Below are 15973 nucleotides of genomic sequence, written 5' to 3'. Positions count from 1 at the left end.
ATGTCTTTTCAAAGTTTTTATTATAACCACATCTCTTGGTAGATTATTTTTTTTGGCATTTAGTGAATTCACTTTATACATATAGTCATACATGTTTCTAGTCCCTTCAGGATCTTACTCCAGAAATTCTGCAATTATATTTATTATATATTCTTTTAAATCAGTTTCTTCATCCTCAGGTACTCTTCTCAGACGTATCTGGGTCTCCATCAATTTGCAGTCATGAATTGCCACTTTTTCTTGTATTTTTAACAAGGTGGAATCATGTACTTTCACTCTCCCTTCCACCTCCTGAACTTTCTTTGATGTTACCACAGTCTCATTTCTAAGATCCTCTATATCTTTTTTTAGCTCTTCAGTGTCTTTTCTAATTTCTTTTTTGGAAGCAGTTGTCATCTCCTTCATCCCTTTCATTATCCTGGCTTCCATTGCATCTAATTGGTCCTGAAGCAGTCCTTGCCCGGGTTTGCTTATGTAAAAACACCGAAAATTTTGACCTCACCAAATTAAATTTCAACTATCAGGTTTAAAAGAGTAAGGCTTGCTTACTTCAATAAGCCTAATTTCGCCGTCCTCAGAGCTTCCTGGGCTCAGATATTAATTTTTAAAGTTTTTATTTTCTCCAAAATGGCGGTCGCAACTTTCTGCCTCGCTTTAATTTTTTTTTCTTTTTTCTCTAGAGGCTTCTAAAATAGTTATTAACAATAATGTCCAATAGCATTTACCTTATAATCATCACCTCTGTCGGCTCCACCAATTTTTAATGTCCCGAACACTTTAAAAGTTTATTTAAACTTTCGCCTCCTTGCAATGGCCGCCGATGTTTTTCCATGATATTATAGTCCTAGAGTAGGCTGTCTGCTTCAATGACTTCCCTTTTCCATCCAATACTTCCTGCTTAACTTGCCACCAAATCCCGTTTTTGCTGGTAAGAGAGATCTCACGATACTTGATGTATTTCCTGTGTTGACTGTGGGAGCTGCAATTCTATGACGATGGAGCTTTTCCTCAAAAACCGCAAGTAGAGCAAACAATAAATTCCTTTCCACTTTTTAGCACTGTCCTTTAAACTCACAAAGTCCGAATTTTGCCCCTTCTCCCCTTCTTCCAACTTTCTAGATTTCAATTTCCCACCTTCTGATTTTATTTTAACTTTAATTAGTCCCGGAATGAAAGATAGCAATCTGTACCTTTTCTGTAGTTATCCAGATCAACACCGGTCTTGTGTAGCTTTAGATGTTTAGCAATATCAAAGAAGATTAGGATCCTGTCGAGCTTATGTCAAATAAATGACTCTGGAAACTTCTGCTGATGATGAAAATGCAACTCGTCTCCGGTGACCCCTCAAAGGAGCCCCCCCCCCGGGACTCCCTTTTAGCCAAGGTAAATCTCCTCAAAGTTTCCTGTGCATATCCTGGACTAATCTCTGACTGAGAAAAGTAGGCAGTAGGCATTAGATTGCCTTCCACTACCCCGAACAGAAGTTCCAGCCTGCTCCCCTTCTGAGAAGCAGTTCAGCTTGGCATTTTCCAACCCCAGAAGTCGGGGGGGGGGGGTGCGCTTTTGAGAGTCAAAGCTTGAAAGCTGGCATGGACTCTTATCTGGGAGAACCAGGTTTGATTCCCCCACTCCTCCACTTGCAGCAGCTAGAATGGCCTTGGGTCAGCCTTAGCTCTCTTATCTGGGAGAAACTAATAAGTCACCGGGTCCGGATGGCATACATCCGAGAGTTCTGAAAGAACTCAAAGTTGAACTTGTGGATCTTCTAACAAAAATCTGTAATCTTTCATTGAAATCTGCCTCCGTTCCTGAGGACTGGAAGGTAGCAAATGTCACCCCCATCTTTAAAAAGGGTTCCAGAGGAGATCCGGAAATTACAGGCCAGTCAGTCTGACTTCAATACCGGGAAAGTTGGTAGAAACCATTATCAAGGACAGAATGAGTAGGCACATTGATGAACACGGGTTATTGAGGAAGACTCAGCATGGGTTCTGCAAGGGAAGATCTTGCCTCACTAACCTGTTACATTTCTTTGAGGGGGTGAACAAACATGTGGACAAAGGCGACCCGATAGATGTTGTTTACCTTGACTTCCAGAAAGCTTTTGATAAAGTTCCTCATCAAAGGCTCCTTAGAAAACTTGAGAGTCATGGAGTAAAAGGACAGGTCCTCTTGTGGATCAAAAACTGGCTTAGTAATAGGAAGCAGAGAGTGAGTATAAATGGGCAGTCTTCGCAGTGGAGGACGGTAAGCAGTGGGGTGCCGCAGGGCTCGGTACTGGGTCCCATGCTCTTTAACTTGTTCATAAATGATTTGGAGTTGGGAGTGAGCAGTGAAGTGGCCAAGTTTGCGGATGACACTAAATTGTTCAGGGTGGTGAGAACCAGAGAGGATTGTGAGGAACTCCAAAGAGATCTGTTGAGGCTGGGTGAGTGGGCGTCAACGTGGCAGATGCGGTTCAATGTGGCCAAGTGCAAAGTAATGCACATTGGGGCCAAGAATCCCAGCTACAAATACAAGTTGATGGGGTGTGAACTGGCAGAGACTGACCAAGAGAGAGATCTTGGGGTTGTGGTAGATAACTCACTGAAAATGTCAAGACAGTGTGCGTCTGCAATAAAAAAGGCCAACGCCATGCTGGGAATTATTAGGAAGGGAATTGAAAACAAATCAGCCAGTATCATAATGCCCCTGTATAAATCGATGGTGCGGCCTCATTTGGAGTACTGTGTGCAGTTCTGGTCGCCGCACCTCAAAAAGGATATTATAGCATTGGAGAAAGTCCAGAGAAGGGCAACTAGAATGATTAAAGGGCTGGAGCACTCTCCCTATGAAGAAAGGTTGAAACGCTTGGGACTCTTTAGCTTGGAGAAACGTCGACTGCGGGGTGACATGATAGAGGTTTACAAGATAATGCATGGGATGGAGAAAGTAGAGAAAGAAGTACTTTTCTCCCTTTCTCACAATACAAGAACTCGTGGGCATTCGATGAAATTGCTGAGCAGACAGGTTAAAACAGATAAAAGGAAGTACTTCTTCACCCAAAGGGTAATTAACATGTGGAATTCACTGCCACAGGAGGTGGTGGCGGCCACAAGTATAGCCACCTTCAAGAAGGGTTTAGATAAATATATGGAGCACAGGTCCATCAGTGGCTATTAGCCACAGTGTATGTGTATATATAATTTTTTTTGCCACTGTGTGACACAGAGTGTTGGACTTGATGGGCCGTTGGCCTGATCCAGCATGGCTTCTCTTATGTTCTTAACCGGGTTTGATTCCCCACTCCTCCACTTGCAGCTGCTAGAATGGCCTCGGGTCAGCCAGAGCTCTCTTATCTGGGAGAACCGGGTTTGATTCCCCACTCCTCCACTTGTACCTGCTGGAATGGCCTTGGGTCAGGCAGAGCTCTCTTATCTGGGAGAACTGGGTTGGATTCCCCACTCCTCCCCTTGCAGCTGCTGGAATGGCCTTTGGTCAGCCAGAGCTCTCTTATCTGGGAGAACCGGGTTGGATTCCCCACTCCTTCACTTGCACCTGCTGGAATGGTCTTGGGTCAGCCAGAGCTCTCTTATCTGGGAGAACCGGGTTTGATTTCCCACTCCTCCATTTACAGCTGCTGGAATGGCCTTGGGTCAGCCATAGCTCTCTTATCTGGGAGAACCGGGTTGGATTCCTCACTCCTCCACTTGCAGCTGCTGGAATGGCCTTGGGTCAGCCAGAGCGCTCTTATCTGGGAGAACCGGGTTTGATTCCCCACTCCTCCACTTGCACCTGCTGGAATGGCCTTGGGTCAGCCAGAGCTCTGGCAGAGGTTGTCCTTGAAAGGGCAGCTGCTGTGAGAGCTCTCTCAGCCCCACGCACCTCACAGGGTGTCTGTTGTGGGGGAGGGAGATAAAGGAGATTGTGATCCACCCTGAGACTCTGAGTGGAGGGCGGAATATAAATCCAACGTCGTCGTCGTCGTCTTCAAAAAATCTCATTCGCCCAGACTCGATACAGCTAACTTCTTGAAATTAAGTGCTGGTGTGTCAGAAACCTGGGTTGAGGGAGAGAAGGATTAGTTAGTGTGAGCTAGCTCACAGCAGGACTGGATCGACATGTTTTTGTGGCAAAATTAAAAAATGACGCCCCCTTATGGGCCCATAAGATAAAATGAGTTGGAGGAGCATCATGTTTTAATTTCGAATAGAATGGACTCCACACCCAATTTGGCGCCCTCCTCTTCTGGCAGCGCCCAGTACAAGCACCCCCTAGATCCGGCCCTGGCTCACAATTTTTTAGCCCTCCGACTCATGCAATTTAGTCTTAGCTCAGGGAAAATGACCCCAGAGCAAGCTAATCGATGCAGCAGCTCACAAGTTTAATGCCTGGAGCTCACAAAGTAGAAGTTTTTGCTAACAAGACTTCAGAGCTTAGAGGGAGTATTGGAAGGTACGGTCACTTTTGTCTGAAACGAGTTCTCGCCTGAGTGAATGCATTGCTATAATACTGAAAATCATGGCTCCTAATTCAGAGAACCAGACTTAAATCACATTGTGATTGGTAAGACTTAAGTAAGTAGGAATAGACTTTTCCTGTTGATTTCAGTGAGGCTTAATGCAACTTAATGCAGAGATTGACCAAGAGAGAGATCTTGGGGTCGTGGTAGAGAACTCACTGAAAATGTCGAGACAGAGATCTTGGGGTCGTGGTAGAGAACTCACTGAAAATGTTGAGACAGTGTGTGTCTTGCAATAAGAAAAGCCCAACACTATGCTGGGAATTATTAGGAAGGGAACTGAAAACAAATCAGCCAGTATCATAATGCCCCTGTATAAATTGATGGTGCGGTCTCATTTGGAATACTGTGTACAATTCTGGTCACCGCACCTCAAAAAGGATATTATAGCATTGGGAAAAGTGCAGAAAAGGGCAACTAGAATGATTCAAGGTTTGGAACACTTTCCCTATGAAGAAAGGTTAAAACGCTTGGGGCTCTTTAGCTTGGAGAAACGTCTACTGCGGGGTGACATGATAGAGGTTTACAAGTTTATGCATGGGATGGAGAAAGTAGAGAGAGAAGTACTTTTCTCCCTTTCTGACAATACAAGAACTCATGGGCATTCAATGAAATTGCTGAGCAGTCAGGTTAAAACGGAAAAAAGGAAGTACTTCTTCACCCAAAGGGTGATTAACATGTGGAATTCACTGCCACAGGAAGTGGTGGCGGCTACAAGCATAGCCAGCTTTAAGAGGAGATTGGATAAAAATATGGAGCAGAGGTCCATCAGTGGCTATTAGCCACAGTGTGTGTGTGTATATATATATATATATATATATATATGTGTGTGTGTGTGTGTGTGTGTGTGTACACACACATATATTGGCCACTGTGTGACATAGAATGTTGGACTGGATGGGCCATTGGCCTGATCCAACATGACTTCTCTTATGTTCTTAACTCTCTTTTGTTTGGGGCTTATTAGGATTACTTACTTACCTGAAAGAAAAATGACCCTGAATGTAGGATCACGCAAGCACACCCCAGCACCTGTGCCATACGCAAAACGTTTTTTAATTCCTGGGCATACACGTAACCTGTACTTGTAAGACAACCCCTTCATTTCTTGACATGTGCTCTGTAGGGAAATAACCCTTTTATTTTTTTCCCCCCAAGTCTATACAGCGCATATTGTTTTTGGTCTACTGCGAGCAGATTTACTTGTTTCTTAAAATAAAATAAAAAATGCGGCACACACTGCTGGCACCAGCCGTGGAGCAGCAGAAATGAATATTTCTGGGTTTTGAGTTGAATGCATCATGGGTGGGTAAACTGGTTGATCGGAGGACCACATTCGGATCTCCAGATATGAGCCAGTAGAGCCTTGAAGACCAATAAAATTCACAGGGGGATGCGCTTTCTAGAGTCAAAGCTGCCTGTGTTATCGGAGAGTTGTGACTTTCAAAAGCTTATAGCCTGAAAGCCTTGTTGGTCTTTGAGATGCTACAGAAACTCAGGTCTCGCTCTTTTACGGCAGTCCAAGTCTGCCCCTCCCCCTCCCGAAACTATCTGCATTTGGGTCGCTGCTCACTTTTGAAGGCTCCCCAGCTTCCTGGGTAGAAATAAGAAAAGGCCCAGTTCAACTCAGAACTGAGTGCAGAGTCTCACACGCAGGGGTGGGATTCTAGCAGGAGCTCCTTTGCATATTAGGCCACCCCCCCCCGATGTAGCCAATCTTCCAAGAGCTTACACAAAAGAGCCTTGTAAACTCTTGGAGGATGGGTTGCATCAGAGGGTGTGGCCTAATATGTAAAGGAGCTCCTGCTAGAATCCCAGCCTTGCTCACGTGTGACACTCTCCCGCACTCCGCTGCTCTGTAAGGTGCTCAGCCCTCAAACTAGCTGATGCTGTCAGCAAACCATTAACCAGTTTTGCAGGCTGGATGTAACTTATCAGCCCTGGGCTCAGTAACTTGCATGATCTGAGCCCAAACACTCAGAAACTCCCAAGCGGTGCAGAGGGATCCCAGAGGTGACCCTTGGTGGCATCTCGTTGATGGTTTTGCGGTGGTGTCGTTGCAGGTTGGAACAGGAGCTACAGTCGCCACCTTGGCAGACGCCTCTGAATTGCCTACCACAGTTACGGTCGCACAAGTCAATTATTCTGCAGTGACAGATGGAGAGGTAAGGTTGGGGGTCGGTCATCATATAAAAGGGGAGAGGGGAGGACAAGAACCTTGTGGGTTTTCTGCTTCAGTTCCTTGCATAGAGACACGGCGTCCCACCCCCCCACCTGAAGCAGCTACCAGATCCCTGCTCAGCCCTCCTTGGAAATTTCTTTAACACATATCGTGTGGTTCTTGAGGTTTTCACTACTCTATTGGTTGGCTTGGATAATGCATTTAAAGTTAAGTTGCTTTCTTTCCACCTCTCCTTCCCCATTTATCTTCCTTCCTTCCTTCCTTCCTTCCTTCCTTCCTTCCTTCCTTCCTTCCTTCCTTCCTTCCTTCCTTCCTTCCTTCCTTCCTCCTCTCCCTCCTTCCTTCCTCCCTCCCTCCTTCCCTTCCTCCCTCCCTCCCTCCTTCCGTCCTCCCTCCTTCCTTTTTCCTTCCTTCCTTTCTTCCTTCTCTCTCTCCTTCCTCCTTTCCTCCCTCCCTCCTTCCTTCCTCCCTCCTTTTTCCTTCCTTTCTTCCTTCTCTCTCTCCTTCCTCCTTCCCTCCCTCCTTCCTTCCTCCCTCCTTTTTCCTTCCTTTCTTCCTTCTCTCTCTCCTTCCTCCTTCCCTCCCTCCCTCCCTCATTCCTCCCGCCCTCCCTCTCTTCCTCCCTCTGTCCCTTCCTTCCTCCCTCCCTCCCTCTGTCCCTTCTTTCCTTCCTTTCTTCCTTCCCTCTCTCCTTCCTTCCTCTCTCCCTCCCTCCCTCCTTCCTCCCTCCCTCCCTCTTTTTTCCTTCCTTCCTCTCTTCCTCCCTCCTTCTTCCCTCCTTCCTTCCTCCCTCCCTCCTTCCTCCCTCCTTCCTTCCTTCCTTCCTTCCTTCCTTCCTTCCTTCCTTCCTTCCTTCCTTCCTTCCTTCCTTCCTTCCTTCCTTCCTTCCTTCCTTCCTTCCTTCCTTCCTTCCTTCCGTTTTGTGGCTTTCAAGCATCCAGTGTTTATTCTTTGTGGCTGTTACATGAAGCATGTGTGGCCATCTCTGGGCTTCATTGCAGGTGGAATAAAAGGGTTGTAAATCGTAGGCTCCACGGGTTCTGCAGTCTTTGAGAAAGCCCTTGGGGGAAGGGGGAGAAGCTGCACAGGAGTTCCAGCAGGCAGAGCCACCAGCAAGGCAACTGGGGAATCCAGGCCAGGGAATCCAGAGATAACATTCCTTAAGTTGGGAGAATAAGATATCTGATGAAGAGTTGTGGGAAAGGATATCTGACGAAGTCTGCACGCACATGAAAGCCGATACCCAGAACTTAACTTCATTGGTCTTAAAGGTGCCCCCGGATACCAACTTTGTTCTCTCAGACATTCCTATAACTCCAATTCCCAGCCTGATCGCTTAGCTCCCTGCCGCCTGTAGAGAAAGACCTGTTGTGTCTCTTGGGCCTAGGCTCCCCAGGCTTTTGTGGCAGGGACAGGATTCTCCGGGCTATAGGTGGCAGCACAAAACAGCTTTGTTCCCCTGCACAGCGGGCATTTCCATTTGAAAGACCCAGTGAGAGACAGGTTGTTTTGTTCGGGCTTCCGGGCCTTCAGCATTCACCAGCAGACAAGCCCTCGTTGTCTAAGGCCCATTCCGGCTCTGACTTGCAAGTTTTGCTCACATTTGAGTGTACAAACGTGCAAGAGCTGCCTTCTGCAGAAGTTGAACCCTTCCTCAATTTTGGCCACTGCTGGTGGCTGTCCAAAGTTCAGGTGGAATTTCACTGCCTGCTTCCTTTAGAACATAAGAGAAGCCATGTTGGATCAGGCCAATGGCCCTTCCAGTCCAACACTCTGGGTCACAGAAGAACATAAGAGAAGCCATGTTGGATCAGGCCAATGGCCCATCCAGTCCAACACTCTGTGTCACTTAAGAACATAAGAGAAGTCATGTTGGATCAGGCCAATGGCCCATCCAGTCCAACACTCTGTGTCACAGAAGAACAGAAGAGAAGCCATGTTGGATCAGGCCAATGGCCCATCCAGCTCAACACTCTGTGTCACAGAAGAACATGAGAAAAGCCATGTTGGATCAAGCCAATGGCCCATCCAGTCCAATACTCTGAGTCACATAAGAACATAAGAGAAGCCATGTTGGATCAGGCCAATGGCCCATCCAGTCCAACACTCTGTCACATAAGAACATCAGAGAAGCCATGTTGGATCAGGTCAGTGGCCCATCCAGTCCAACACTCTGTGTCACATAAGAACATAAGAGAAGCTATGTTGGATCAGGCCAGTGGCCCCTCCAGTCCAACACTCTATGTCACATAAGAACATAAGAGAAGCCATGTTGGATCAGGCCAATGGTCCATCCAGTTCAGCCCTCTGTGTCACATAAGAACATAAGAGAAGCCATGTAGGATCAGGCCAGTGGCCCACCCAGTCCAACATTCTGTGTCACATAAGAACATAAGAGAAGCCATATTGGATCAGGCCAATGGCCCATCCAGTCCAACCCTCTGAGTCACATAAGAACATAAGAGAAGCCATGTTGGATCAGACCAATGGCCCATCCAGTCCAGCACTCTGTGTCATATAAGAACATAAGGAAAGCCACGTTGGATCAGGCCAGTGGCCCATCCAGTCCTACACTCTGTGTCCCATAAGAACATAAGAGAAGCCATGTTGGATCAGGCCAATGGTCCATCCAGTTCAGCCCTCTGTGTCACATAAGAACATAAGAGAAGCCATGTAGGATCAGGCCAATGGCCCATCCAGTCCAACATTCTGTGTCACATAAGAACATAAGAGAAGCCACGTTGGATCAGGCCAGTGGCCCATCCAGTCCAACACTCTGTGTCACATAAGAACATAAGAGAAGCCATGTTGGATCTGACCAGTGGTCCATCCAGTCCAACAATCTGAGTCACATAAGAACATAAGAGAAGTCATGTTGGATCAGGCCAATGGCCTATCCAGTCCAACACTGTGGGCAAAAAAACCAGGGGGCAAAAAACACAGGTGCCATCAGGAGATCCACCAGTGGGGCTAGAAGCCCTGTGCCCCCCGCCCCAGCACCAAGAATACAGAGCATCACTACCCCAGACAGAGATTTTCATCTATACCCTATGGCCAATAGCCACTGATGGACCTCTGCTCCATATTTTTATCCAATCCCCTCTTGAAGCTGTCTATGCTTGCAGCTGCCGCCACCTCCTGTGGCAGTGAATTCCACATGTTAATCACCCTTTGGGTGAAGAAGGACTTCTTTTTATCCATTCTAACCGGACTGTTCAGCAATTTCATTGAATGTCCATGAGTTCTTGCATTGTGAGAGAGGGAGAAAAAGACTTCTTTCTCTACTTTCTCTGTCCCAGGCATAATCTTGTAAACTTCTGTCATGTCACCCCACAGCTGATGTTTCTCCAAGCTTAAGTAAGAACATAAGAGGAGCCCTGCTGGATCAAAGCAAAAGCCCATCCAGTCCAGCAATCTGTTCCCTCTAGGAAGTCCACAGGTAGAATGAGTGCAACAACATCCCTCTGCCCATGTTCCCCAGCAACTGAGACAAGGATGAACACTGCCTGTGGTACTGGAGAAGAGAGTAGATATCCATCATGACTAGTAGCTGTTGTCAGGGCTTTTTATAAGAACATAAGAGAAGCCATGTTGGATCAGGCCAGTGGCCCATCCAGTCCATCACTCTGTGTCCCATAAGAACATAAGAGAAGCCTTGTTGGATCAGGCCCATGGCCCATCCAGTCCAACACTCTGTGTCACATAAGAACATAAGAGAAGCCATGTTGGATCAGGTCAGTGGCCCATCCAGTCCAACACTCTGTGTCACATAAGAACAGAAGAGAAGCCATGGTGGATCAGGTCAGTGGCCCATCCAGTCCAGCACTCAGTGTCACATAAGAACAGAAGAGGAGCCATGTTGGATCAGGCCAGTGGCCCATCCAGTCCAACACTCTGTGTCACATAAGAACATAAGAGAAGCCATGTTGGATCAGGCCAGAGGCCCATCCAGTCCAACACTCTGTGTCACATAAGAACATAAGAGAAGCCATGTTGGATCAGGCCAGTGGCCCATCCAGTCCAACAGTCTGAGTCACACAGTGGCCAAAACAACTAGGTGCCATCAGGAGGACCATCAGTGGGGCCAGGACACTACAAGCCCTCCCACTGTTGCCCCCCCCCCCAGCACCAAGAAGACAGAGCATCACTGTCCCAGATATAAGAACATATGAGAGGCCATGTTGGATCAGGCCAGCAGCCCATCTAGTCCAACACTCTGTGTCACACAGTGGCCAAAAAGATCCAGGTGCCATCAGGAGGTCCACCAGTGGGCCAGGTGTCGGACACTAGAAGCCCTCCCACTGTTGCCCCCGCCAAGCACCAAGAATACAGAGCATCACTGCCCCAGATAGAGAGTTCCAACAATAAGCTGTGGCTAAGAGCCACTGATGGACCTCTGCTCCATTGATGGACCTTTATCCAATCCCTTCTTGAAGATGGATATGCTTGCAGCTGCCGCCACCTCCTGTGGCAGTGAATTCCACATGTTAATCACTCTCCACTTCCTTGTGTTAATCACTCCTCCACTTGCAGCTGCTGGAATGGCCTTGGGTCAGCCATAGCTCTCACAGAGCTGTCCTTGAAAGGGCAGCTTCTGGGAGAGCTCTCTCAGCCCCATCCACCTCACAGGGTGTCTGTTGTGGGGAAGAAAGGTATAGAAGACTGTAAGCCGCTCTGAGATTCAGAGTGAAGGGCGTGATATAAATCCAATATCATCATCTCCTCCTCCTCCTCCTCATGGTGCCTTCCCTCCAGCTCTTTATCCAACACTCACCAGGTGTTTTTAGAAAGTGGCTTGTCCAGGTGATTCTTTTGCCCAGCATGAACTCTGATTGGCCACTGGAGAATTGACTGACTGCCGATTTTTTATGAAAACATTGCTTCAGCGGCAGCTGCCTCCACTGCACAGGGATCTTCACTGTGGCAGCCATTTTGCGGCTGGCTCCACTCCTGCGGCAGCCATTTTGTGCCTGCACCCCCCGCCCCACCCCCGCTCTGTGTCAGAATTCCAAAGCTGCCCACAGGCTCAAAAAAGACTGAGGTGAAGACATAGAGCCCCTGGGCATGAGAGAGCTTCTGCTGCATTATGGAATCATAAGCTGAGACAGTTTCTGGGACAGTCACATAAAATACAAGAGGATATATCATTTGTTCCCCTTCTTTGCAATGTGCGTGCATCTCTTGGACAAGCTCCCTTTCCCAGCATGTCTTCCTTTCTTCTATTTTTTTTCGTTTTAAAAAGTTTTATTCGTTTCAGAGAAACAGGTGTAGGGAATAGAGAGTATAGAGAGCACAATGCATAGAGAACACAATACATTTTGACCTTATTATTTATTTATTTATTTATTTATTTATTTATTTATTTATTTATTTATTTATTTATTTTATTCGATTTATATCCCGCCCTACCCCACTGAGGTGGGCTCAGGGCGGCTTACAACATAAAAAGCTAACAAAAATCAGTTTAAAATACATTAATAATTATACAATAGAATACATAAAAACACATAAAAACACATAAAACTCACTTCAATATGTACTATGCTACCTTTCCTTAAATCAGTTCTTCAATATTCCAGTATTCAATAATCTGATGTTCGAGATTTGAATATTCAGGCATTCCGATAACAATTAATTATATGCCAACCGGAAGAGGGCTGTTTTGCAGGCCCTGCGGAACTGTTCAAGGTTCCGCAGGGCCCTCACCTCCTCCGGGAGCTGATTCCACCAACAGGGAGCTGCAATCGAAAAGGCCCTGTCTCTGGTCGCTTTCAGACGGGCCTCCTTTGGCCCAGGGATTATAAGGAGGTTCTGAGACCCCGATCTCAGCACTCTCTGGGGAACATGTGGGGAGAGACGGTCCCTAAGGTAGGCAGGTCCCAGGCCATAAAGGGCTTTAAAGGTCATAACCAGCACCTTGTACTGAACTCGGTATGTTATCGGCTGCCAGTGCAGTCCCCGAAGTCCCAGCTGAATGTGCTCCCGCCTAGAGAGCCCTAACAACAGCCGGGCAGCGGCATTCTGCACTAGCTGCAACTTCCAGGTTCGGCACAGGGGCAGCCCCATGTAGAGGGCATTGCAGTAGTCCAGCCTCGAGGTGACCGTTGCATGGATCACTGTTGCCAGGTCGCCGTCCTCCAGGAAAGGAGCCAACTGCCTTGCCCGCCTAAGATGAAAAAATGCGGACTTCGCAGTGGCTGCTATCTGGGCCTCCATAGTTAGAGTAGGCTCCAATAGCACCCCCAGGCTCCTAACCCTGTGCGCCGCTGACAGAGGCACACCATCGAGGGCCGGTAAGGGAATCTCCCTCCCCGGACCACGGCGACCCAGGCAAAGGACCTCTGTCTTCGTTGGATTTAGCTTCAGCCCGCTCAGCCTGAGCCATCTAGATACGGCCTGCAATGCCAGGTCCAGGTTTTCTGGGACACAGGCAGGCCGTCCGTCCATAAGTAGATAGAGCTGGGTGTCATCAGCATACTGGTGGCAACCCAGCCCATATCTCCGGGCAATCTGGGCAAGAGGGCTCATGTAGATGTTAAACAACATCGGGGAGAGAACTGCTCCCTGAGGGACCCCGCAATCCAGCGGGTACCTCCGGGACAGTTCACCCCCAATCGCCACTCTTTGTCCCCGACCCTTGAGGAAAGAGGTAAGCCATTGTAGAGCCGACCCCTGAATCCCCACGTCGGCAAGACAGCAAGTCAGCAACCGATGGTCGACCGTATCGAACGCTGCCGAATAGGTCTAACAACATCAGTATTGCTGAGCCGCCTCGGTCCAGATGCCGCTGGAGGTCATCCACTAGGGCAACCAGCACTGTCTCCGTCCCATGACCCGGGCGAAAGCCCGACTGATGGGAGTCAGTCTGCATACAAATACTTTCAAAGAATACAAGCCTACATCTGCAATACTTTCTTTACATAAATTGTCCGGTATTATTATCTCTAAGCTAAACATCATCAACATTTTAAAATTTTATATTATAAATCTTTTGATTGAGTTATCTCTTGCTTTCGACAATTCCAGTAAAGGCAATTTTGTAATATAAAATAGAGGGGGAAAGGGAGAAATAAGTTCACGCCAGAGAATCTCAAGAGCCTTGAGTGTCTAACCAGGCATAGAATTTCATCCAGTATTTTCTTGCTTCTTCCTTAGATTTCCCAGCCAACAGCTGGAATAGAAAGCCCAGCTCTGCTGTTTCTAGAATTTTTCCCACCAAGTCCATTTTTGTGGGAATTATGTCTTCCTTTCTTCACCCCATCAGGTGGAGCAGAATTGGGCAACGCTACAGGGAGGTGAGATGACCATCCAGACAACACAAGCCTCAGAAGCCACGCAGGCGGTGGCGTCCCTGGCGGAAGCAGCAGTGGCGGCATCGCAAGAGATGCAACAAGGCGCAACAGTCACCATGGCGCTCAACAGGTTGGTGGGCAGCGGGAAGGCCTGGGAGGAGGGGGCGGTAGGGCTACCAAGCCCCCGGTCTGGGTGGGGGTTCTTCCACCCGGGAGATTCCCAACCCGCCGGCGATGTGTGCTGGCTGCTCTAGGCATTTCCTGGAAAACTCTATGGTTTTCCCGGACGCTCTAGCAATTTGGGAGGGAGAACTCTATGGTACAATAGGCACCATAGAGGTTTTTTCCCTCCCAAAATGCTAGAACGTCCGGGAAAACCATAGAGTTTTCCAGGAAACACCTAGAGCGGCCGATGTACAACGTCGCCAGCATGATGACATCGCTTGTGGGTGATGCCATTGTGCCACACAAAACAAGTCCCCCCCCCCCCCCGGAGGCTGTGTGGGGGGGGGTCTTGGCAACCCTAGAGGGCAGCCATCTTGAATTTCCTTCCCTCTGACGCCTACTCAGGCGAGTAGGTCCTTTCCCCAAGATCTCTTGCAAGAGAAGCTCAAAAGTCACTGGAATCATCCAAAGCGTTTGTGAGTTCCAAGGTTCCATGTCCATGCAAGGCAGTCTTTCAGTCCCTAATTGGTTTACAAATTTGGGAAATAAAAAAAATAACATTTAAAACTTTTAGCAACAGCTAATCAATTCATTGCAAACCGACATTTCCTGTTAGTTTTTCACCCTCTGGTAACCATGCCAGTTAACAATAATATCGTGACGCTTTTTGGTATTTTCCCCTCCGCCTCTCTCGGACATCCAAGTGTCATTTCCGTCACTGCTAAGATCCGATTTGAGCCAAGTGCAAAGTTTTGCTTTCTTTTGTTTTACATGATTGCCTTCTAAAAGTTTGCATGTTTAGCAGCGGCACTTCAGAAGAACCACAGTAGGGGCCATGGCTGAGTGCCGGACCGTCTGCTCACCATGCAGAAGATCCCAGGTTCAAACCCCGGCATCTCCAGCTAAAAGGACCAGGCAGGAGGGGATGGGAAAGACCTCGGCCTGAGACCCTGCAGAGCCACTGCCAGTCTGAGTAGACAATGCATGTCATGACCCAGATGGGGGTGCCACCTGATGCTGTCGCCCCTCTGGAATGAGGCACCCTTGGGAAGGCCCAAAATATCCTCCCAAGGCCTTCAGATTCCTCTTGCTTTGGGCAAGGAAATAGACACATAGACCAGGCAGAGTAACAAAGAACAACAAAAAGGTTTATTTTAAACAGGAAAATCAGTGAAGGGCAAGTGAACAGAGAAGGCGCTTTAAACTGTATAAGTAACATGGGAGAAGGGAAATCAAGTCCCTGACGCGTCTAGACTGAACTGTCCCTTGTCTGTTAGGCTACCAGGCCTCAGCCTGCTCACTCTCTCTCCCTCAGAGCGAAGGTCTACCACTGAGCTATAGCCCACTTCATGGCTCTCCAGGGTCTCAGGTGGAAGTCTTTCCCATCACCTCCTGCCTGGTCCTTTTAACTGGATATGCCGGGAATTGAACCTGGGACCTTTTGCTTGCTGAGCAGAGGCTCTAACACTGAGCCACAGCCCCACTTCATGGCTCTCCAGGATCTAAGACTGAGGTCTTTCCCATCACCTCCTGCCTGGTCCTTTTAACTGGAGATGCTGGGGACTGAACCTGGGACCTTCTGCATGCTGAGCAGAGACTCTAGCACTGAGCCACAGTCCCACGTCATGGCTCTCCATGGTCTCAGCTTAGAGGTCTTTCCCATCACCTCCTGCCTGGGCCCTTTCCGGGGATTGAACCGGGGACCCTCTTCATGCCAGGCTGATGCTCTTCCTGTGAGCCACTACGCTGCCCTCCCCTTTCCGTTGAATGTGTCAGCCCCATTGTTCCGCTTGAGACCCAGCAACTCAGGTCTGTCTGGATGATAGCTGGAAG

At 48.1% G+C, this 15973-nt stretch overlaps 1 protein-coding gene across 1 annotated transcript in view; it reads left to right on the top strand.

Moving 5' to 3' along the window:
* NRF1 (nuclear respiratory factor 1) overlaps positions 1-15973 on the top strand; it is a 162913-nt gene that overhangs the window by 75135 nt on the left and 71805 nt on the right. The window contains exons 8-9 of the mRNA XM_060245979.1: positions 6565-6666; positions 13948-14105. Of these exons, the coding sequence (XP_060101962.1) occupies positions 6565-6666; positions 13948-14105 (260 nt within the window). The remainder of the gene's footprint in view (positions 1-6564; positions 6667-13947; positions 14106-15973) is intronic.

This window comes from Heteronotia binoei, chromosome 8 (genome assembly GCF_032191835.1).
Source record: "Heteronotia binoei isolate CCM8104 ecotype False Entrance Well chromosome 8, APGP_CSIRO_Hbin_v1, whole genome shotgun sequence".
NCBI classification, from domain to species: Eukaryota; Metazoa; Chordata; class Lepidosauria; order Squamata; family Gekkonidae; genus Heteronotia; species Heteronotia binoei.
The sequence above is the reverse complement of the archived record's forward strand: the minus strand, read 5'-3'. Positions and strand labels throughout refer to the sequence as shown.